The 22165-nt window shown below is 52.5% G+C and overlaps 5 protein-coding genes across 5 annotated transcripts; 2 read left to right on the forward strand and 3 right to left on the reverse strand.

The window, feature by feature from the left end:
• Positions 1-681: 681 nt before the first annotated feature.
• Positions 682-1944, forward strand: SMAC4_09752 (uncharacterized protein; the record flags this gene model as incomplete). Its single annotated transcript, XM_003343165.1, has 2 exons — positions 682-1111; positions 1532-1944. The coding sequence occupies 2 exons, from the start codon at positions 682-684 to the stop codon at positions 1942-1944; spliced, it is 843 nt and encodes a 280-aa protein (XP_003343213.1).
• A 625-nt stretch (positions 1945-2569) lies between these two features.
• On the forward strand, positions 2570-4483 carry SMAC4_09751 (uncharacterized protein; the record flags this gene model as incomplete). Its single annotated transcript, XM_003343164.1, has 2 exons — positions 2570-3404; positions 3453-4483. 2 exons carry the CDS (start codon positions 2570-2572, stop codon positions 4481-4483), a joined length of 1866 nt encoding a protein of 621 aa, XP_003343212.1.
• A 10859-nt stretch (positions 4484-15342) lies between these two features.
• Positions 15343-15765, reverse strand: SMAC4_13879 (uncharacterized protein; the record flags this gene model as incomplete). The annotated part of the gene is made up of 1 exon (XM_066091672.1): positions 15343-15765. One exon carries the CDS (start codon positions 15763-15765, stop codon positions 15343-15345), a length of 423 nt encoding a protein of 140 aa, XP_065947352.1.
• Positions 15766-16043: 278 nt separating this feature from the next.
• SMAC4_13880 (uncharacterized protein) lies at positions 16044-16313 on the reverse strand (the record flags this gene model as incomplete). The annotated part of the gene is made up of 1 exon (XM_066091673.1): positions 16044-16313. The coding sequence occupies one exon, from the start codon at positions 16311-16313 to the stop codon at positions 16044-16046; it is 270 nt and encodes an 89-aa protein (XP_065947353.1).
• A 1617-nt stretch (positions 16314-17930) lies between these two features.
• SMAC4_13881 (uncharacterized protein) lies at positions 17931-18779 on the reverse strand (the record flags this gene model as incomplete). Its single annotated transcript, XM_066091674.1, has 1 exon — positions 17931-18779. The coding sequence occupies one exon, from the start codon at positions 18777-18779 to the stop codon at positions 17931-17933; it is 849 nt and encodes a 282-aa protein (XP_065947354.1).
• Positions 18780-22165: the final 3386 nt, after the last annotated feature.

Genomic DNA, 22165 nt, shown 5'->3' on the forward strand with positions numbered 1-22165 from the left:
GAATTACCGACAGAATGCCACACGGACATCCGTCGGCGACTTTCATCAATTAAACCACCGACCGGAATTACCGACGGGCAACTGGACGAAGGTTGGCATTCAGAAGATCTACTTGTAGGCAGATGAACTAGATAGACTCGCGCCGATGCCTGGCACACAGGGCTCGGTACGTACCAACCTTCTTTGGTATAAGAAGGCCTTAAGGCTCGACCTTCTCATTGAGGTTGAAAGGATCAACAAGCCCTTCGAGACCAAAGTAGTGTATCAGCTGAATTGAACTACTGTTCCAAGCCTAGAATACTGCCCTTGTCACAGCAAGGCAGTGCATCCCATACGTGGTACAAGAGACCGACACTTGCGTGAGCATTGCCGATTCCATAGGGGTCGGTTGGAATGGGCTGGCATCATGGAACCCCGAACTGGGAATCAGCTGCGACAACATCGAGGAACATGTTGGCTATGTCATCTGCACGTCTAACCCTGGAGGCCCATGAATCGATCCGAGCCCTGCACCACCCGAAACAACGGCCGATACTTCGTAAGTGCCACTACCTGGGTATCCAAGTTTACCTTGAGTAGTTTCTGCGGTACTAATGCTGTCACCACTTCGGGTGAAATAGCACAGAAACGGATACCAGAGACTGGACCCCATTCGGCACCGTGGACTTTCCTGCCAACACCATGACGGCTACTGTGACCAGCAATTCCACCGCAGCACAGCCCACAATGCGGCCGATAGCCAACGGGACCTATAGGGATTGCGTGAATTACCTCAATCCACCGGTATTCCTCGACGTATCCCGCCATAACTCATCAACCAGATGCTCAGATATAGCTCGCATCTATGGCGTAACCGTTGCCAATCTTATTGAGTGGAACCTCACGTTGGAAGAAAGCGACGAGGCCTCGTGCCAAGTGAGCACGAACTACCGCTATTGTGTCCAACGCTTTCGCCTGGAGGAAGAACATGCTACCGAGTATTGTCTTCGCAAAGAGCTCGCAACTGCGGCTTACACATGCAAACAGTTTGCTTCAACACGAGGGATTGACTTTGGTCAGTTCGTGGCCTGGAATCCCAGCGTGGGCGTGGATTGCGAGGACTACGAACCAGGTATGTTCCCACTCCCCTGCTTAGGTACTCTACGTACCACTAGTTGCCTGCCAATGCTCCCGGATGCGAGTCGCGGTTCTAATTTGGCCGGTATGATATCTTATAGGAACCGAATATTGCGTGGCCGTTTGGGGATATCGTCAGCCCGGCATCATATCAACTTGCAACAAATTTGTCATGCCTAACACAACCGCATGTGAGTTCGGGGACATACTTTGTTCCTACGCTGTTCAAGTTGTCCGATGGCTGACTTTTGTCTTCTTTTTTAGGGATCAATAACCCGTGTGAAATCATCGAGACAAATTTCGGTCTCAGCCATGCACGCTTTGTCGCTTGGAATCCCCAAGTTTACCAAAATTGTGGGTTTGGTTTACGCAACCTACACCATCATCTTTTGTACTGACAAGATAAAATTGATAGGCACGGGTCTGTACCAAGACTACGAGTACTGTGTTTCCATACCGAATTACCGACCGACCTACAGCACCATTGCAACCATGGCTCGTGCCACTCAGGCGGCGGATGTCATGATGGCGGTTGCGACAGCTGCCCAAGACATCGACGACAACGACACCATGGTAGACACCGGCTCCGAGTCTGCTGAGATCAGTTCCACCAATACGATGGAACTCGATTCAGCTTCTTTTTCGAGTTCGAGTTTAAGTTCCTCAGGTACTGTAATTGCAATTGCAACTGCAAGTGCAACAACAACTGCGATTACAACTGCTGTATTGTCAAGTGGAAACAGTGATGCGGTGACAACGAGCACCAATACCCCTTCGGCTGCCTCTCAGTCTGTTGTTATTCCGTTTGTACGTATTAGGGAGGAATAGGACTACAGGGTACATGTAGTGTGGTTAGTGGAGTGTACAAAAGTGTGGCTTCCAAAGTTCAAGTCCTTTTGTCACGCTGACCGACTCGTTCTTTGCCATTTGATGCAGTTCCAGAATAAGTCCTGCGAGTCCACTTGGAACCGCGGAACGGATAAGGACCCGTCCGGGACTGGACGTATCGGAAAGGCATCGGAAATCAGCTAGGGAACATGTAGTTGAGAACTTTTCTTCGAATCTTTTCTTTCATGTTTCCATGTCCTTGGAGGTACCCGAATGCTGTCCTCCGGTCACAGTCAATCTTTGGCTCTTGTTGTTGCCCTCCGTGTTCGCCTTGCGCTAGTATGCTCGCCGGTACCCAGTCAGGCCAGTATGCACCGGTACAACGGTACTACCTTATTCTACAGCGTTAGGCTCATTCGGGTATGGATTAGCAGCAAATATACAGTATGGAGACAGAGAGGACCAAGGGTGAGGCAATGCCCCCGAGGCGGCCTCTCGTGGCCCTCGCCGAGGCAAATCACTGCCACCCCGCAAAAGCAACATCGATAAAGCCAGGGCCTAAGCCGTATATCTCAAGAAACACATTAACATCTCTCTTACACGATCAACTACGAGGTGCCACCTCATGCTTACGAAACGAATCATCCTCTGGGGCGGTTTTACTTTCTCCGCTGCCGCCTCCACCTTTATTTTCTTCAACATTTCCACCACTTACTCTAGCTACTCACCCTCCTTCTTCTCGTCCAAAACCTTTACAAGCAAAATCCGTTTGGAGCAGCAAGGTCTGATGCCCGGTATCCCCTGTCCCGGCGAGGGCCGCGGCCGCGGCCACCTCCCCCAAAGCGGCGACCTAAGCGGGCCCAAGTCATTCGCCTTTTACGTCGGGACGCCGGAACTCCTGGAGCAACGCAGTAGTGAGGTGTCTTCGTATGTGTTGACGTTTAAGGAGCAGCATGTGCAGCAGCAGGACCAGAACCGCTCCGAGTCCAAGAAAGAATTGGTGGTGGTGCAAGGGTTTGACCCGGACCGGGTCTATTCGGCCGACGTGCCGGACACGCTCGGCGTGCAGTTCTTGGCGAGCGATCCCGCCGCTGATATGGGCTTCATCACCCCGAAGCGGTACTACGTTGTCTTTGATCTTCTTCCCTCCTCCGGTGGCAGTGACGGCGCTAGCCACGACCACGGCAACCAAACAATACAAACACAACAGCATGAACCACGACAGAGCAAATTCCTCCCCACCCTCATCACCCTCCTCTCCCTCACCCTCGGGCCCCAAACCGAGCTTCCTGACCTATTGGACTTTTACCTCCGTGGCGACCGGGATGCATACCCGACAGCCATGAACGCGGTCGAATCGCCTTGGCGAGCCCTCTTGGGGCCAGGACACGACGACCTCGTGGAAGCTTTCACTTCGGTGGCTGCCAGACTGCCCGACCACCTCTCCCCATTACGAAACGGTCCCACCCCGCTGCGAGAGCTCCTCATGGTCACGACCGAAGTGAAAGGGATCGGGTCAAGCTGGAGCCAATACAACCCCGTCTCTGGGCAAAAACAGTACTACAACTTGTACAAGCTCCTCGCTTTATCCGGCTCCCGTGCCGACATGGACGCTGGCGACACTCAAAAAGAGCCACGCATCCGCTTCTTCCGCGACTGGATCGCCGACGGCTCCAGCACCCCGTCCTTGCTCCCCCACGCCGTCGAAGCCGCGCTGATCCGGGGCGGGTGGCGCCACCCCAAGGTCCGCGGCCTCTCCACGCTGCGCTTCCCACCCTCGGAACACGACGGCGGGCGGGACGCGTGGTCCGCCGCCGCCAAGGACCTGCTCAACGCCTTTCGGGAGGTGGGATACCTCGACACCTCGGCCGGTCGGAGGCGGACCATCCAGGAACTGGCGTCGGGGAGGGAGATTTTGAACGCGGGGTACCCGCATAGCCCGGCGTGGGCGACGGCCAACAATGAGTTTTGCATCGAGATGATCAAGTACGTCTTGGTTTCATTGAACTTGAAATCGGTGAGGGACGCCCTCAGCAAGCCCGACCGCCTCAGGGACCTCTTGCCATCCGCCGCGTGTCATCCGGGCGACAGGGAAATGCTGGAATTCCTGCTCGGCGAGCCTTGGGGCATCTTGGAGGAGACGCTCAATTCTATGCACTACGAGCTCAATTGGGTAGGTGGAGCGGCATCGGGATCGGAACGCTGGGTGAGAAAGGTGGTCTTGATGCACGAGACGATTCGGTGGGGGGACGCGGAAATGGTGAAGCTGCTGCTGGATCGCGGGGCCAAGATGTTGCGGGACGATGGTCATGGCGACAAAGCCGAAAAGAAGACGCCGCTCATGGTGGCGGAGGAGTTGGGCGAGAATAATCAGGGCAAGGAAAAGATTGAGTTGTTGCTGAAAGCGCTGAGGGAGAGAGGGTTGGGGAGGGATCATTGGGATGAGCCGGATGAGTTGTATGATGATGATGGGTTGGATACCTCTAGCTCTGGGGAAGAGGGAGACGGAGAGGATAAGGGAGAGAGGGAGAAACTTTGATTCCGGGAGAAAGAGCGCGCGCGCGCCCTATGTCGGTTTTTCTGTAGATTTGCTTTGCCATGATAAAACCCATCCACCTAGGTAGTAATCGCACAAATTCTCTACTTAGGTATTCCCGGGACCGGCTCAAACCTTCAAAGGTAACGAGAGTTCAGAGTAGGTAGGCACTAACTAAGTGAAGATACCTTTACTAAACGCACCGTAGGGAACAAAAATTTTGAGTAATCGTTTTGACGGCGGATCGAATCCAATCTTGAAGAAATTTCCAAAAACGGGAATTACCAGCCCAAAAAACGGGCACTTAAAAACTGACTGTAAAAAAAAGGCAGAACTTCCCGCACCACCCTCTTTATCTACGCGCACCCTTTTTTGACTTTGCGCACCACTTCCCCACAAAAGTAGTGCCCATGTCAACTGGGACCAGCTGTCACACGGACATATGCCACACTCCTGGTAACATACGGGCATATGCTACACTTCTGGTGGCATACGGGCATACGCTACATTCCTGGTGGCATACGGGCATATGCCGCACTGTCAAACGGGCATATGCCACACTCCTGGTGTCATACGAGAAAGACCTACATGTATGCAGATCGCTAGATGCCTTGGAGCCTCAGGTGACAAGGATCCGTACATACTAGATAGGTACCGTTTCCCTTTGGCATAAGAAGGCCTTGAAGCCCAGCCTTCCTCTAGAGGTTGAAAGGACCAACAAGGCCTTCGAGACCAAAGTAGTTTATCAGCTGAATTAAACTACTGTTCCAAGCCAAGAATACTGCCCTTGTCACAGCAGCGGCCCCGGAAATACCTACTTAAAGCTTCCAACAGCTCATGATAATCACATATGACCATACCCACTGGAAAACTCGGGATCCCGTCCGCTCTCCCATAGATAAGCCAATGAGGGCCAGACTAGTAGTTGGGTCGGTGACGACCAGCGAATCCCTGGTGTTGTATGTCTTTTTTCCTTCTTTTTTTCCCGATCTCTTTCATAAAACTGTGACAAGGGCAGTGTTCTGGGCTTGGAACAGTAGTTCAATTCCGCTGATAAACTACTTTGGTCCCGAAGGCCTTGTTGAATCCTCTGACGCCTTTCCATCCAGGCCGGGCTTCAAGGCCTTCTTATGCCAAAGAGGTTTGGTGCGTACTAAGGTACGTACCAAGCCTTGTTGCTTGAGGCCTCAGGGTATCTATCTAGCGATCTTCATACATGTGGATCTTCCTGAGTGCCTTCAACCATTCTACTTCCTTCTTCTGGCGCCGATCCTCGTTCGGTCGCTCTAATCCCTGCTTGGTTGCTGTGATCGCTTCTGTGATGACTGGGGATTGCCTTATCTCGCTTACTAGCGTCGTCGGCAGTTTGATGGTTGGCTCGCTAGCCTGAAGGCGTCGAGAGGGGCTTGGGTGAGCGATGCTGGTAGCTGAGAGTCTGGCCAAAGCGAGGTTGAGCCTCGCGGCCTGCAGCCACCGGGCATTCATGAGGCTGATGTCAGGCATTGAGACTATGCTAAGCCTCGGCAACCCTAACCCAGAACTATGGGCAAATGTCCGTGTGACAAAAACACACTTGTTGGTTTCTTTTCTTTTGAGTCCGCATTGTATTTCCGAAGCTGGCAATTTGGTCGCTCAAGTGGTCTTATATAGTTGTGATAGCAGTCGAGAGGCACAACTTCAAGGCTGCCATCACTAGGCCTGGGAACTCAGCCCTCGTCTTGAGGGTTGAAAGGATCAACAAGGCCTTCGAGACCAAAGTTAATTATCAGCTGAATTGAACCACTGTTCCAAGCCCATACTCTGCCCTTGTCACAGTGGTGGTGGCTCGCGAGTCATGTCGAGCCCACCGGACTATGCGCACGAACATTTTGCTCCCGTGTTCCTAGGTGCGGAGAGCAAGCCTATAAGTGGTCGATTGAACTCGAATGAGCACATACGACCATACCCACTGGAAAACTCGGGATCCCGTCCGCTCTCCCATAGATAAGCCAGTGAGGGCCAGACTAGTAGTTGGGTCGGTGACGACCAGCGAATCCCTGGTGTTGTATGTTTTTTGCTACTTTTCTTTTTCCTTTTCGTTCTTTTTTCTCCTTTTCTTTTATTTTTCTCCCTTTGTACGTCTATCCATCTTTCTGCGACCTGTATCGAGCATCTTCTATTCTTGAATTGCCGCCCCATAATATACTGTTGGAAACACCAATCCCGTCCTTCCACCGCCCTTTCCTACCTGATTTGGATACCTGCATGCATCGCGTTTACTTCCCTTCCGTTGATGGGCAAATGGACGGGAGGCTGGCGCATGTAACCCACACCTCCCTCTTGGATCTCGGGAAGGTGCTCTCGGCCAGTGGGATCATGAAAGTGATAAAACCTGAACAGACGGAGGTAATGGGAACCGACAACCAGTTCTTCTTCTTCTTCAGTTCCCTATCTCCTTCTTCTTTTTTGAGCCAAGGACCATTGCTGTGACCGACACTTACTGGCGGCAACATCTCACTGTCGAATCTCGGTAATCCTCCTTTCGAAAGCGTTCATCCCATTTTCTCTCTCCTCCAATTCCGGAGTTCTTCCGCCTCGATCTCGCCAATCAAATCCCCAGTGTCTCCCATGAACACCATAATCTCCTGCCCAGAGAACAGAGGCTCAAAGGACCAGCCCGATAACATGAAGATGACCGAGGAGGATGTCAATCAACCACCCGGAACGGCCAACACAAAGGACGGCAACGATCAGCTCACGTCGACAACCTCAAGCGACCTGCAAAAGCTATCAATTGACGGGCCAGCTGGAAGCACTCCCTCCATGTCACATCAGCGACCATCATATACCATAACAACAACGACAACGAAGAAAGTAACCTTCTGGTCCCTCCCCCGCGAACTCCGCGACATGATATGGAACGAAGCTCTCCCCCCAGCGGACGAGATCTTCCCAGCCAACATATCCTGCACCTGCCCATTCGAAGACCTCGAGACGCACATTCGCAACAGGAATGCCATGCCGATAGCGATTGGACAGACGTTTCCGGGGCTTGTGTATGCTCCCCAGGTCTTCAGCTGCCAGCCGCCGGTCTTGGCCCACGTCTGTCGGGAATCGCGCGAGCAAGCGCTGAGACGGTACGAGGCGGCGTATAAGGGGTTTGATTCCACCACCGACCAGGAACTTTATTCAGATTCGACGACCAAGTTGTTCCTAGGGGAGAAAGGAAATTGCGGTGGATTTCGGGGACGGTTGCTCGGTACTTGTGCGTCGATGTTGCTGGTACGGATCTTGAGCTGAACGTATATGACGAAGAAGATCTTGAGGAGCATGAGGAAGAGGCGCCGGACGTCCAGGTGGAAACGGAGGAGGAGGAGGACGGTTACGGTTCACCAGTGCCATCCCAAGAGAGCGACGACGAGCTAGAGGCGCCACCACTGGGACAAAATGACGTCCAAGATGCCATGACTCCCGACGGAGATGACGACAATAACGCAGAGACGGACGTTGAAGAAGAGCGTGGAACCTGGGAGGTGTTGAAGCCATCACATTCTTTGGCGTTTCTGACTAAGTGGATACGATCCACACATAGCTACCCTGTATATAAACCACGTCGGACTCCGTCCTCCCTGTTCTGTTCTCTCTCTCTCTTTTAACCAAAATCAATACACGAAATTCACTCCCACACTCAATGCCACTTGTGGTGTATCATTCCGTTACCTCCAACAGGTTATGAGCCCGGATATCGCATATATACAACAAAGCTAAGTCCCTCACCTCTCCTGTATCAACACTTCTACCAAGACTTCAAAATGTTGTTAGATATAAAAGACTTGCGCTTTTCACAAAGCGACAAGAGCCGCTGCCTGCAGCAAACACCACTACTGCCCATCTGCCTTGCCAAGCCGCCCTAGCTAGGTTCACGATCCCTTCATCAGCGCTCAGCCAAGGCCTCTCGTACCCAAAGAAACTCGATGCACGCTCCTCCCATCAACATTCAGCTCTGCTAAGCTGTCTAGCTTGATGCACGCTCCTCCCATCAGCATTCAGCTCTGCTGAGCTGTCTAGCTCGACGCACGCTCCTCCCATCAGCATTCAGCCTTCCTAAGCTGTCTAGCTTGATGCACGCTCCTCCCATCAGCATTCAGCCCTCCTCAGCTGTCTAGCTTGATGCACGCTCCTCCCATCAGCATTCAGCTCTGCTAAGCTGTCTAGCTCGATGCACGCTCCTCCCATCAGCATTCAGCCCTCCTCAGCTGTCTAGCTCGATGCACGCTCCTCCCATCAGCATTCAGCCTTCCTAAGCTGTCTAGCTTGATGCACGCTCCTCCCATCAGAATTCAGCCCTCCTCAGCTGTCTAGCTCGATGCACGCTCCTCCCATCAGCATTCAGCCTTCCTAAGCTGTCTAGCTCGATGCACGCTCCTCCCATCAGCATTCAGCCTTCCTCAGCTGTCTTGCTTGATGCACGCTCCGCCCGTTGACCGCTCGGTCGGCTGTAGTTTAATCATCAGCCATATCCACCCGTATCTTTGGGAGTACTTCCAAGATACACCGCTCCACCGCTCTACCGCCTACAAACTCCTCTCAACCCTCTTCCACTTCCTTCTTAGGCCAAACTCAGAAGTCCGAGACCTCTGTTACCACCAAGTTCCACCGCATCTGGGATTTCCTCATTATCGCTACACCCTCCAATCTTACTCCTTCTCACCAAAGTCCCTACCACTACACATCAGCGTCCAAACTTCTCGGACAGCCAACTCGCAGCCTCTAGAAACTTCCACACCTCGCCAGGCTGCCTCCAGCACGACACCATGGTCAACAAAGACCTCGAAGCTCAAGTTGTCATCCCAATCCTCACTGGGCCCAGCAACTGGACCACCTGGTTTAACCGCATCCGAGACTACATTGATGCCCGTAGCTCTTTTGATCTTCTCAGCACGAATGAATCACCTGAGAAATATGACGGTGAGGAAGACCGCGACCACGCCAAACGCACCCGAGAATGGTCTACGGAACAGCGAAACCTGATGGCTGTCCTCCGCACTCGCCTATCCCCTGGACCTCGGGCTAAGCTCGTCTCTGAAGGGCATAGCACCGTCAAAGCCGCCCTCGAATTTCTCTTCATCCACTCTCGCCCCAAAGGATCCTCCGGCTTCCAAGACCTCATGAAGAGATGGGACAACCTTACACTCGCCAAATGTAAGGACTTTAACGACTTCGCCACCCAGCTCCGCACCATCCATGATGAACTTTACAAGATGGACAAGTCGTGCAAGATGAGGGAACCCTACCTCGTATTGAAGCTCCTCCAAGGCCTTGGACCAGCTTTAACCAGAGCCACCTCCTTGTCCCAGAAAGAGATGTGAACGGGAGAGTAACTCGGAGGGCCATTACCCTAGATGAAGTTCAAGCCGAGGCAGAGACCGGAGAACAGCACCTCAGGAGACATGGCAAACGCTCCGACGAGATTTTGGCTCTCAAGGCTCTCATCGCCAAACCTCGCACCTTCAAAGGAACTAACACCAACAACAAACGCCCCCGCGATAACAGCAAGTCTCCGACTTGGCTTCCCTGCTCGGTGTGCCACACACCAAACCACAGTGACTCTCGTTGCTGGAAGCAACACCCCGACAAATACCACAGCAAGGACAGTGCCTCTGACACCAGAGCCAATGCCGCCTCGGCGGCAGCATTTCTCGCCGCAGGTCTTGAAGACAGCGACACTGACTCCAAAATAGAGGAGCAGCGCCCCAATAGAAGGTCCCGTACTCACTAGGAAAGGGCCGGCCTACAGGTTCCTTCTGCAACAACAATGGAATCTATAGGCGCCACAACACTGGACTTACCATCGCTGGCTCTCACTACCGTCAGCCCTCCAAACCACACAACCGCATCACCAGCTACACACTTATCCTTGTCCTCCACATCCATCTCTACTACTCCCATACCCGCTCCACTGGCCTCTGTCCAAATTGCCGCTGCTTCACTTCCGCCCATTCATCCTCCATCCAACTCCAAACTCGCCGAGCACATCTCCGCCCTCTCTGCCTCCGAATCTAATAGAGGCTTCCTTGCGAATCTCAAACACGTTGTGGTCGTCGATTCCGGCGCCACTAGCCACATTTTCTGCAAACAATCCGGTTTCGTGAACTTGCATCCCTACACCGGTCCACCCATCATTGGCATAGGCAACGTTGAAATAACCCCCAAGGCCACCGGAACCTACAAGCTTCACGTTAGTAGCACTTCTAAAGAAGGGAAGGATTCTTTCATGCTTCTAGAAGGGGCTCACTACTCTCCTCGCACCGCCTGCAATCTCCTTTCTGTATCACAACTCGACCATCGTGGTTACGTCGTTACGTTCGGAAACAGCGCAGTAGTGGGAGTCCACGGTCGACGCCTCCGCTTCAGAGGTTTCAGCGTCAACGGGATATACTTAGTTCGCCAGCCTACCAAAACCAACCCAGTTCATCGCCTTGCCCTCGCCGCTTACGCCCTCGAAAAGAAATCCCTCAAAATCTGGCATGATCGCCTAGCTCATCTCGGCGAAGATAACATCCGTCTGCTGCAGACGATGGCCACCGGCATAGGCCCTGTCCCCGACACCTGTTTTTGCGACAAGTGCGCACTTGGCCGCCTGAAACAGGTACCCCATAAGGGTACCTTGCGCAAAGGGAGTCGGCCCCTTGAGCACGTCCATATGGACATTTGCGGGCCTTTCCGCTTCGAGGGTCTCGGGGGGAATCGTACTGGGTCACCATTACAGATGACTTCACGCAGTACGTATGGGTCTATGCCATTAAGATCAGAGACGAGTTTCCTCGTGTAGTCGCCGAATGGCATGCGACAGTTGATAAGCCAGAACATCCCATACGCCACATTCACCTTGATAGGGCTGGTGAAAACACCAGCAAGCGCTTCAAACTCTGGTGCCGGAACCGCCTTATTACGCTAAGCTACTCAGCGGTCAACCAACACGAACAAAATGGGATCTCAGAGCGCCTGAATCGGATCCTTCAGGAGCGCATCACAACCGTCCTAGTGGATAGCCAATTTCCCCGCCGTCTCTGGCCCATCCTACTTCAGACAATTGTCTACCTCAAAAACCGGTGTCCAAGCCGAGTCATTGGGAAGACGCCCTTTGAAGCATGGGAAGGCCGTCAACCTGATCTGTCGCACCTCAGGGTTATTGGTGCCACCGGCTACTACAAATTATCCGACTCAGACTTTCCAGGGAAGCTCACCCCCACCGCTGGCAAGTGTCGACTGCTAGGATACGAAGGCGGACGGAATTACATCGTCCTCACAGACAACAACAAGATTATATCTACCAATAACGTGGTGTTCGACGAGGCCTTCACCTGCATCTCACCCAGCCCGCCTGACCTTGCTACGCAAGAAATTACGACCGCACAAATTCTGTCTTCGCCGCCCGCTCCTGAATCAGACACCGCCTTTGACCTCGGTACCTCTGATACAGACTCTATCACCGACTCCGCTGAGTTCACCGCCCATTACCGTCCCGGCCCTCACTCCAAACCCATAAGCCGGGGTAGCTCCCGCGCAGCATCGCCCTCTGATTCAGGGGGAGTTCCCATAGCACAGCCAGGGGGAGACTCTGATACGACTGCACAATCCGAACTCACCACCTCACCAGAATCACAGTCAGAATTATCAGACCTCTCATCCGACTTCACACCGTCACCACCACTGGGTATGCCCCAATATCCACCGTCCTCACCCATACTTGACACCATCGTTGTCGGCGGTGATCCAAGCCTCTACGACTCAGGTCACCAGCACACCGTCACAAGCCACCATCCCGAACTACTGCTTCAAGCTATCAAAAACCCTGACAAGGCCATTCTCGCCCTTATGGGGCTTGCCACACCTCTTGCCCCTGAGCCCGCCAACCTCAACCAAGCCCAAAAACAGCCTAACTGGCTACGATGGAAAGAAGCCATGCAACAAGAGTACCAATCGCTTTTACAAAACAAAACCTGGACATTGGTGCCAAAAATATTGGGCAGAAAGGTATTGTCTGGGAAATGGGTATACAAGCTCAAGACAGGTGCCAACGGCGAGGTCCTACGATACAAGGCGCGATGGGTTGTCCGTGGTTTCGAGCAACAGGAAGGGGTAGACTACAACGAGACCTTTGCCTCGGTGGTCAAACCGATGAGTTACAAGCTCATATTTGCTCTCGCTGCCGCCCTGGATCTCGAGCTGGAACAGATGGACGTACAAACCGCATTCCTGTATGGTGAAGTAGACGAAGAAATCTACGTCGAGCAACCACCTGGTATCCCTAACAGCAACCCCAACCTCGTCTGCCGCCTCAACCGAGCCCTCTATGGCCTCAAACAGAGTCCACGAGTGTGGTACCAAACCCTAGCTACCTTCTTGAATGGCCTGGGCTTCTCACCACTACCATCCGACGCTGCCATCTTCAGCAAAGGAAACACCTATATCGCCATCTACGTTGATGATCTACTAATTGCCGGCCCCAACAAACCCGACGTTCAAGCACTAAAGCACGCACTCAGTCAGCGTTTCAAAATGACAGACCTTGGCCCTTGTTCTTACTACTTGGGCATGGCTGTTACCCGCGATAGATCACGGCACATCATCCGACTCAACCAAAGAGCCTACATCGAAAAGATACTTAAGGGGTTTGGGATGCTCGATTGCAAGCCAGTATCTACCCCAATGGACACCAGCAAGATCCCAGAACCGACCAGCGACCACATCGCCTCCAACTACCTCCGGCACTGGTACGCCAGCGCCATCGGTTCCCTTATGTACGCTATGCTCGGCACTCGTCCAGATACAGCCTTTGCCGTATCCTTCTGCAGCCGGTATCTCGCCAACCCAACGCTCGCCCACGTTACAGCCGTGAAACGCATCTTCAGATACCTCAAGGGAACCATCAACCTCGAACTCACTTATACCGGTGAGCTCAAGGACCTCACTGGTTTTTCAGACGCCGACTGGGCGGGTGACACCTCAACAAGACGCTCCACCGGAGGCTTTGTGTTCCACATCGGTAGCGCAGCTATCAGTTGGCAATCAAAACGCCAGCCCACTGTGTCCTTGTCATCCTGCGAAGCTGAACTTATGGCACAGACCCAGGCCACCAAGGAAGCTATCTGGCTCCGCCGACTGCTCTCGGACTTGCACATCAAGCAAACCCGAGGGGCCACAAGGGTCTACGGGGACAACCAAGATGCACTGGCCCTTGCGAGGAACCCGCAACACCATTCCCGCACTAAACACATTCACGTACAAGAACTCTGGTGCAGAGAACGCCAAGCAGCTGGAGACGTCAATTTCCAGTACATTCCCACAAACGAACAAGTGGCAGACGTCTTCACGAAGCCACTACCCCGCGACGCCTTCCAACGCCACCGACGAGCCCTTGGACTCTTGGAAGCCCCAGAAGGGTCTAATTAGTGTCCTTTCAACACTATAATCACTGGCACCTCTGTACTACACCCACAACGCTCATACAACTCTTCAGGCGGCTGACCCGCCGACACACCTATTTCCATGCTTCAATCCAAATTCCACTCCCGGGCTTGGTCCCGGGATCACAAATCTGTTTTTCAACTTACTTTCACTTTACGATCCACACACGGCAGCAATCCTTTTCCCACTGGGTTTTTACTGGTGCTGACCAACGTGTGTGAGAGAGAGAATCACTGTAAATAACCACTTGTAACCTATGCTTGGATCGAGGGGGAGTGTTGAAGCCATCACATTCTTTGGCGTTTCTGTCTAAGTGGATACGATCCACACATAGCTACCCTGTATATAAACCATGTCGGACTCCGTCCTCCTTGTTCTGTTCTCTCTCTCTCTTTTAACCTAATTAATACACGAAATTGACTCCCACACTCAATGCCACTTGTGGTGTATCATTCCGTTACCTCCAACAGGGCACTTCACGATGGTAAGTCGCGGGGCCTGGTTTTGATGGCTAATATACGTTGGCAGGCACATTCTGCTCACTCCTTTCTCGTCTAAGAACGCATCTTGGACTTTATCAACGGTACAATGTCCAATCCATCTTCCTCCTACAACAAAAAGACTTAGCGCCAAGTGTTAGTATTAACACCTGGTTGCCCGCAAACCCCTTAACACCATCTAAATCGCCGTTTTCGCGGTCGATATCCCAGCAACCATAACTACAAAATGTCTACGCTTGCGCCCCTTGGGGCATCCAAAACAATGCCACCGGTCATTTAGCAGCGCGAGCGCACCCTCTACGGCCATGCCACTCAAAGCATTTTGTACATTGGTCTAGTGGGCGGCGTTTCTGGACTTGGCGACGAATGTTGCTGACGTCAAAAGACGGAAAGGAGAGACAGGCCTTTCAAAGGAGATAAGCCAGGTTGCGTACTGTCACGGCGCTGGCGGACCACTACATCACTAGGCTATGTTCCAAAAGGATACAAGTAACCGAAGCTGGCAATTCGGTCGCTCAAGTGGTCTTATATAGTTGCGATGGCAGTCGAGAGGCACAACTGCAAGGCTCCCATCACACGTACGCCTCGCCAGGATGGTAGTACTGGGAGGGACGGAGGGTGACAGGCTCTTGGCCGGTTTGGACGAAGACCTCGTCCTTGATGGCAGTGGTAGTGTCGACAGGGACTATTATTACGATCCAACCAAAGTGATGTAAACTAGCTAGATAAATAGACCAATCAGGTTGGATCCGAAGGCCCGAAGGCTTCGGGACCCCGGGTCCTCGAGTCCAGTACACCAGGTCCAGGGAAGAGCAGTATAAAAGAAAGCCTCCAGGCCTTCGTTTATAAGGCTCTTCAGCAAGCAATAGCTATCACAATCTACCAGTACCTTTTGGCTACTACTCCGTTACTCTATTGTTCTATCCTAGCGATAATACTCCTGTGCTTGTAACGGTTCATCACACTACCCCACTCAAAGCGACCAAGAACAGGAGCAGATCCAATATCTTGTCCCCAAGAAAACAGCACCTTCTCAGAACCTTCAACGCTTCGCTGAACCCGGATACACTTGGTAGCTCTCTGCCTCAAGCCAGGCGGGACGTGGGTCCTACAGAAGCACCCTCCTCTTGCAACTTCTGCATGCTTATGCCCATGGTAGAAGATGCCGTACAAGCAGAAATTGAAGCCAACTTCTCCCTCCTTTTGAAAGAGGACCCAGCGTTCGATCCTCTCGTCGGTTGCACTTGAGTAGAATTTGATCAGTGCCGGAAGAATCCACTCCGGCAGAACTTCCTCGCAGTCGATGGACTCATATGCTGTATTCGAAATGTCCATCACAGCCCGGTCAAGAGCGGTGCAGTTCCGTCTTTGCTTTTCCCACCTGTCGTCGTTGTCAGAATGGTCATTATCGGAATCTTTATCACTCTCCTCCTCTTGCTTAACCCGCTTCCTCGGGACATCCTCGTCGTCATCCCCGTCGAGATCAGCCGTGGACCTGCTGCGCTTAGGGTCATTTGCATCCACCACCTCAGCAACCTTCTCCATCATCTTTCCCTTTGCATCCTCCAGCGCAGACTTCACTGTGCGACTGAGCTGCACAACCTCAGCATGGATCAAGACCTTCTCCTCCTCAACAAGCTGCAGGACCGCAGTCTCGGTATCGCGTATCCTGGCCAGCAGCTTAGTCTCGGTGTCGCTGAGCACCTTCTCAACGGTAGATAATACAGGGCCGGCGTTTGCGCATTGGCGCAGGTTGAGTTGCTCTGTTGGCTTTGCGATTGGCTCTTCTTGAGCTCTGCTACATCGGACTTGGCGGCTTTGAGTCCTGGGGCAAGGGATTGAAGAAGTAGCTTCATTTCCGAGAGCTCGGAGTTGGAAGCCATTTTGGGTGGCATGGTCTACCGGTCGTTTGGGCCCAGTAACCATGGGTCGAGGGTTGGGGGCGCCGGTCGTGATGATGCCGTGGAGTAGCTCAGCTGGAGGTGATGTTGCAACGCAGCTTGGCGGTTGACGCAGGCCGAAATCCTCCCCTTTTACTTCCTGCTGAGATAGGGAAAGGCGACAAACGGAGGAAGGGTTGGTTAAGGAAGAAAATGGAAGACGAAAAACGGAAATAAGGGCAGACTCCTAAATACCGGGAAGGGGTGCCGGTGAGTGGGCAAGGCCAGGGCACGGACTTCCAACACTTGTACTTCGAATTCTGGCAGCGAAGACGAATAAAAAAAAGAACACTCCAATACAACCGGACGTAGAAGAAGGGAGAAATGGAAATTCTAGAGCAGGTAGTTTTAGGAAAGGAAGTGAATTGAAGGAGGAAGGGGAGTACTGTGAGAGGCCCAAAGTTCTCCACAGCAGGCGCCAAGGTCGCATGATCTCAGCACAGCATCTGCAGCACCTTTTGCCTGGGCGGCAAAGGTTAAAATAAGAGCGCAAATATTTGTGCTGGGTATTAGGAAAATACAACGCGGACTCATAAGAAAAGAAACCAACAAGTGTGTTTTATGAAAGAAATCGGGAAAAAAGCAAGAAAAAAAGACATACAACACCAGGGATTCGCTGGTCGTCACCGACCCAACTACTAGTCTAGCCCTCACTGGCTTATCTATGGGAGAGCGGACGGGATCCCGAGTTTTCCAGTGGGTATGGTCGTATGTGATTACCATGACCTGTCGGAGGCCTTAAGTAGGCATTTCCACGGCCGCTGCAGATGCCGGGTGAAGGAAGAACACTTTTGCGGTCCCCCCTGATTTGTCGTTCTCAAGTCCATGGCCTTTTATTTCTTTTCAAATGACATTGTGGACCTTTGGCATTTATTTGTAGAAAACGGGACGGAAAACGCTAAACAGTGTCGAAACCATGTTAGTTCTGCGTTACGTACATGATCGGGGTTTTTTTTGTTGTTGTTGTTGTTGTTGTTGTTATTATTTTTAATGTCTACTTCCGCCTCCCGTAGGGCATGAGACGTGCCACATCAGTGAATCTCGCGTACAAAGATATGAGCAGTGCACTAAATGTCCACCAAAAGACCATTAACCCGAGAGCAACCCGAGGCCTATTGCCAGTATAAATCATGTGTTGCCCGTAGCGTAAACGCGGCTCAACACCTCCAATCGAATCGCCCAGTGGGCAAGCCGTCAATATATGGCGGACCTGTAGAACAAAGAAAAAGACAAAAGAAAAGGGCAAGATCACTCCTCCCCGCTCTCGCTCTCGCTCTCGCTCTCCCCCTCCCGCAAGGCCTCCACCCGTCTCCTTACGCGGTAGACTAACCTGTCCAAGTCTACTGTAACCCTCTCAATGTCGTGGCCGCGCCCAATCTCCACCCCTTCACCCCGTAGAAACCCTGTAAGGTTGTCAGCGGTGCCCCCGTCGTCGATGTGCTGTTGCCAGAGTGACTGGCGCCAAGCCTTTCTCGTGCAAGTCCACGAAAAGAAGTGCGAGGTCTGGATTCTAGCGATGAAGCGCTCCCAGTAAATTCCAATAGCAAGGGAGAGATTCTCCTATGTAGCCGCTTCGCCCGTGACCGGGGAAACTGCATGTGCCTTCCTGCAGAAGAAGGGATGGAATGGATTCTTCCAGCTTCCACAGAAGCATGTTAGCAGGGCGTCCTCGTGCTTGAAGCGCTCGTGGTAGTCCTTGAAAACCCCGTGGCCTGATCTAGCTGCCAGAAGATGGTGTAGGGAGCGCCTGTCGAGCTCCAACTCTTCGTTAGGATTAGTAGAGACGCCCAGCCTATAGTCTGCATACGACTCTGGCTTGTTCGCGGCCCACCATGGCTTGAAATCTGTGCGCGCCTCCCTCTTAGCAAGCCGCCTTGAGTGCGCAAGGGTACCCAAGCCTTGATTAACTACCTCTCCTCCTTCGGCGCCCGCCTTAGCGAGCTCGTCAGCAATCTCATTGCCCGTGATGCCCTTGTGGCCAGGAACCCAGCGGACGTCCACTAGACTGGGGCCATAGCCTTTGCGGGTGGCACGGAAATCAAGGAAAGCTGCTTGTGACGACGCAGCTGGGGTTCCTCGGAGTCCTCTAATGACGGACGTGTTATCAAGGCATACCGTATGCGTGGCCGGGCCTGTGCCTCCGGAAAGAGCGCCACAGCGGCCTTGAGACCATGCCGTGCCCCTTCGGCCTCCGCATCGAAGACTTCCGCATGTTCTAATTGACCGCATCCGCGGCCAAGTTCTGTTTGTCCTTGGAAGATTACGTAGCCAAAGCCTACGCACTCGCCCTCTGGTCTTTCTTCTCCCGCGTCCGGGTCCTCCGCGTGCACTTGAAGGCCTATCTGCTTGGCTATCATAGAGCCGTCGGTATAAACGACGATCTCCGAGGGATCTAGCTGGAGAAGCCATTCCTTAAAATCCTTGGCAGCTCTGTCCTTCGACTTGGGCGCTGGATCTTTGTGAGTGTCTCCGTTATATACGGGCGGCCGTCTGTAGCGTTGTAGGGCGGTGAGGTAGGCCGCGCGGCGTCCATCTAAACAGAAAGGAAGCGAGGAGACAAGGCAGACAAAGTTCGTAAGTTGCTGGGGCTGAATGGCAGCGTGAGTTGAAAAGAAGGCGGAACATAGCCTAGTGATGTAGTGGTCCGCCAGCGCCGTGACACTATTCGCAAAGAGGTTCAGTCTCTTCTCCGTCTTGCCCCCACTGGTATCCCAGGTTGCCACAAGGTCCCCTCGGGTTTATGCCTTCGTGCCCAAGAACGACACTGTCCGCCAGACCATCCTGGATCACAAAGATGAGATTGGTGCCCGTTTTGGCTGCGTCCAAGTCGAAGTGCCCAAGAAATGGGTCACCTACGCCGTCCAGAATGTGCCCATGACGATGCAGATTGGTATGGTCCCTGTCGACACTACCACTGCCATTAAGGATGAGTGTGACAAGGGCTGTATTCTGGGCTTGGAACAGTAGTTCAATTCAGCTAATAAACTACTTTGGTCTCGAAGGCCTTGTTGATCCTCTCAACCTCCAGGGGAAGGCTGGGATTCAAGGCCTTCTTATGCCAAAGGGAAACGGTACGTACTGGGGTACGTACCGGTCCTTGTCGCTTGAGGCTCCAAAGCATTTATCTAGCGACCAGTATACATGTTGATCTTTCTGAATGCCTTCATCCATTTTCCTTCTTCCTTCTAGCGCCGGCCTTTGCCCGGGCGTCCTGCTTCTGCTTGGTTGGCGTGATTGCTCCTGTGATGATGGGGTGGCTTTGTGTTTAGCGCCGTCAGCATTTCTGGGGTTGGCTCGTTTAGCCTGGTGGTGTTGCGGGGGTTCGTGTAAGCCGTGCCTGTTGGCCAGATAGTCTGGCCGAGGCAAGGTTGGCATTGTATGGCGAGGTTGGGTTGATGACAAGCATTGAGGCTCTATTGAACTTCAAACCCAGGAGTGTGAGCAATGTCCGTGTGACAATGAGGTCCTCCTCCAAACCGGCCAAGAGCCTGTTGCCCTCCGTCCCTCCAGTACTATCATCCCGGCGAGGCCTATGCAACCTGGCTTATCTCCTTTGATAGGCCTGTCTCTTCCTTCCGCCCCTTTAACTTTAGCACCATCTAGGTGAAATTGCCAGTTCACCAAGCAGAGTGTAATTGGTTGCTATAGCAAGAGACGGGGTTTGTTTGTGTCACACGGACATTCGACCTCGACCCTAACCCAGCAGCACGAGGCTCGCAGAGCCGCACGGCTGAGCCCCTCGAACCCTTCAAAATGCTTCAGGCAACCAGGCCAACTCGGTCGGAGAGTCTATTCGACCGATAGCACAACCTACCCGAATCCCCTCAATAATCCCTGGCGTATCCCAGCCAACAATACGTACGCCGGCTGCACTGCCCCTCATATCGGGCTGTGCTAGCCAGGCCAAGAAGGGAAACCCTGCTGTCACAAGAACGATCCCTAACCAACCAAGGCACTCCGGCGGCGATAGGGCGGTACCCGTGACGACGCCGGCGTCATAGGAAGGAAGGATATTGGAGGAAGATACTCGGGAAGGATCATATGTAAGCACAGCGGTGCACACCGCTAGATAGATGCCTTATGGCCTCATGACCCAGATCAGGCCAGCAGAAGGGAGGAAGGCTTCGGCATAAGAAGGTCGGGAACCCCAGCCTGGATGGAAAGGCTTGAAAGGATTCAACAAGGCCTTCGAGACCAAAGTAGTTTATCAGCTGAATTGAACTACTGTTCCAAGCCCAGAATACTGCCCTTGTCACACTTTCAACTGAATTACTTCGACTACATTCACATTCACTGGCTCACTGGCACCATAGCGGATTGGTCGCCCACGGGGCGAATCGATTGAAAAGAAATCATCTAAAGGATTACAAGTGTACCTGAATGAGGACTCTAACTTGCTGTTCAAAAAAAATAAAAAATAATCTGTTTCAAAAGACTGGGCTACGTAGCGCTCAAAGCTGGTCCAAAGTCCCTTGGTTAAAAGTCGACCCTCTCAGACACTCGGATGCAATACCCCCGATATAACAATTTGAGAGCTCTATATGTGAAGGAAACATTCGTATAACGACGTTTTTTCCGCATTGAAGGAATCCATTTAATTACTAGTGCATGGTTATTGTTTCGTCGCCGTTTGTTGTTGGAGGTCTCTTTTTTTCCGTGAACCCAAGCTTTTTGGACCACACTGGTATCGTAGACAACCAAAGCCAAGTCCCGCGACGAACGAGTCCATTCCTAAATGTTTATTGGCTTGCGATATAGAAGATGCTGGCTTCACTTCGTCATTGTCAGCGATTGCTTTCTATACTTACCTCTGCTGCTGTGTGCCTGGATTTATTTTCCCATTGCTGGGATCGTTCAACTTGATTACCTACTTCACGTGCATCTTCCAATGAATTCCAAAGAACAGAAAGACGTCTCACTATCATGTTTCGTATGCCAAGTCTGAAGGACACATGGGGAAAGGTAAAGTAAGGTTGTCTTGTGATGAGAACCTCCGAACTCACCAAGGAACAAGTTATAACCCATCGTATCTTCACATCTGACCACTCAAAACCCTTGGCTTCCGTTCCCAGACTGACCCATCGGTGATGATTTACGCTATGGGCAACACATGATTCACATTGGCAGTAGGCCTCGGTTTGCCCTCGGATTAATGGTTTTGGTGGACAATTAGGGCACTGCTCTTAATTTTGTATGCTAGACTCACCGGTGCGGCACGTCTCATGCCCTACGGGAGGCGGAAGTAGACGTTAAAAACAACAACAACAACAACAACAACAACAACAACCCATCGGTGATGATGTATTTTGTAGCACGTATATGTCGCCCCGTCTGTGCACACACCAGTCCCCAGTCCAGTCGATACCCCCTTCATGCTGCGTACGCTACTACCTTACCTTTGTTCCGTCTCAACAACGACTCCGAGCTTGGGCATCCGTCCGTATCGCGACGATTTGATGATATCTTTCCCTTCCTCGGCCCACAACGTCTCGAAAGGCTCCAGACACTCAGCCACCAGTCGTTTTTGCAGCTCCCCCTCGTAGAGAAGGGATTCTAATTCCTGTTCTTCTTCAGAAAGGTCATAACACCAGATCATCCTGACGAGGCCCACAAACCCAATTACTTCATCGAGGTCGCGAATATCCACGAAGCGCTTCGTACTACCTGTAGGGTTATAGTTCCGCTTGTCGAAGGTGCAGCCGGGAGCTCGGTTGGCCAATACACCCCAATCCCTGATTACGTGACAGGAAAAGGGGATAGTGTCATGACCGCCCGGAAGACTACAAACTACCATG

Source organism: Sordaria macrospora, chromosome 6, assembly GCF_033870435.1.
Source record: "Sordaria macrospora chromosome 6, complete sequence".
Taxonomy (NCBI): domain Eukaryota; kingdom Fungi; phylum Ascomycota; class Sordariomycetes; order Sordariales; family Sordariaceae; genus Sordaria; species Sordaria macrospora.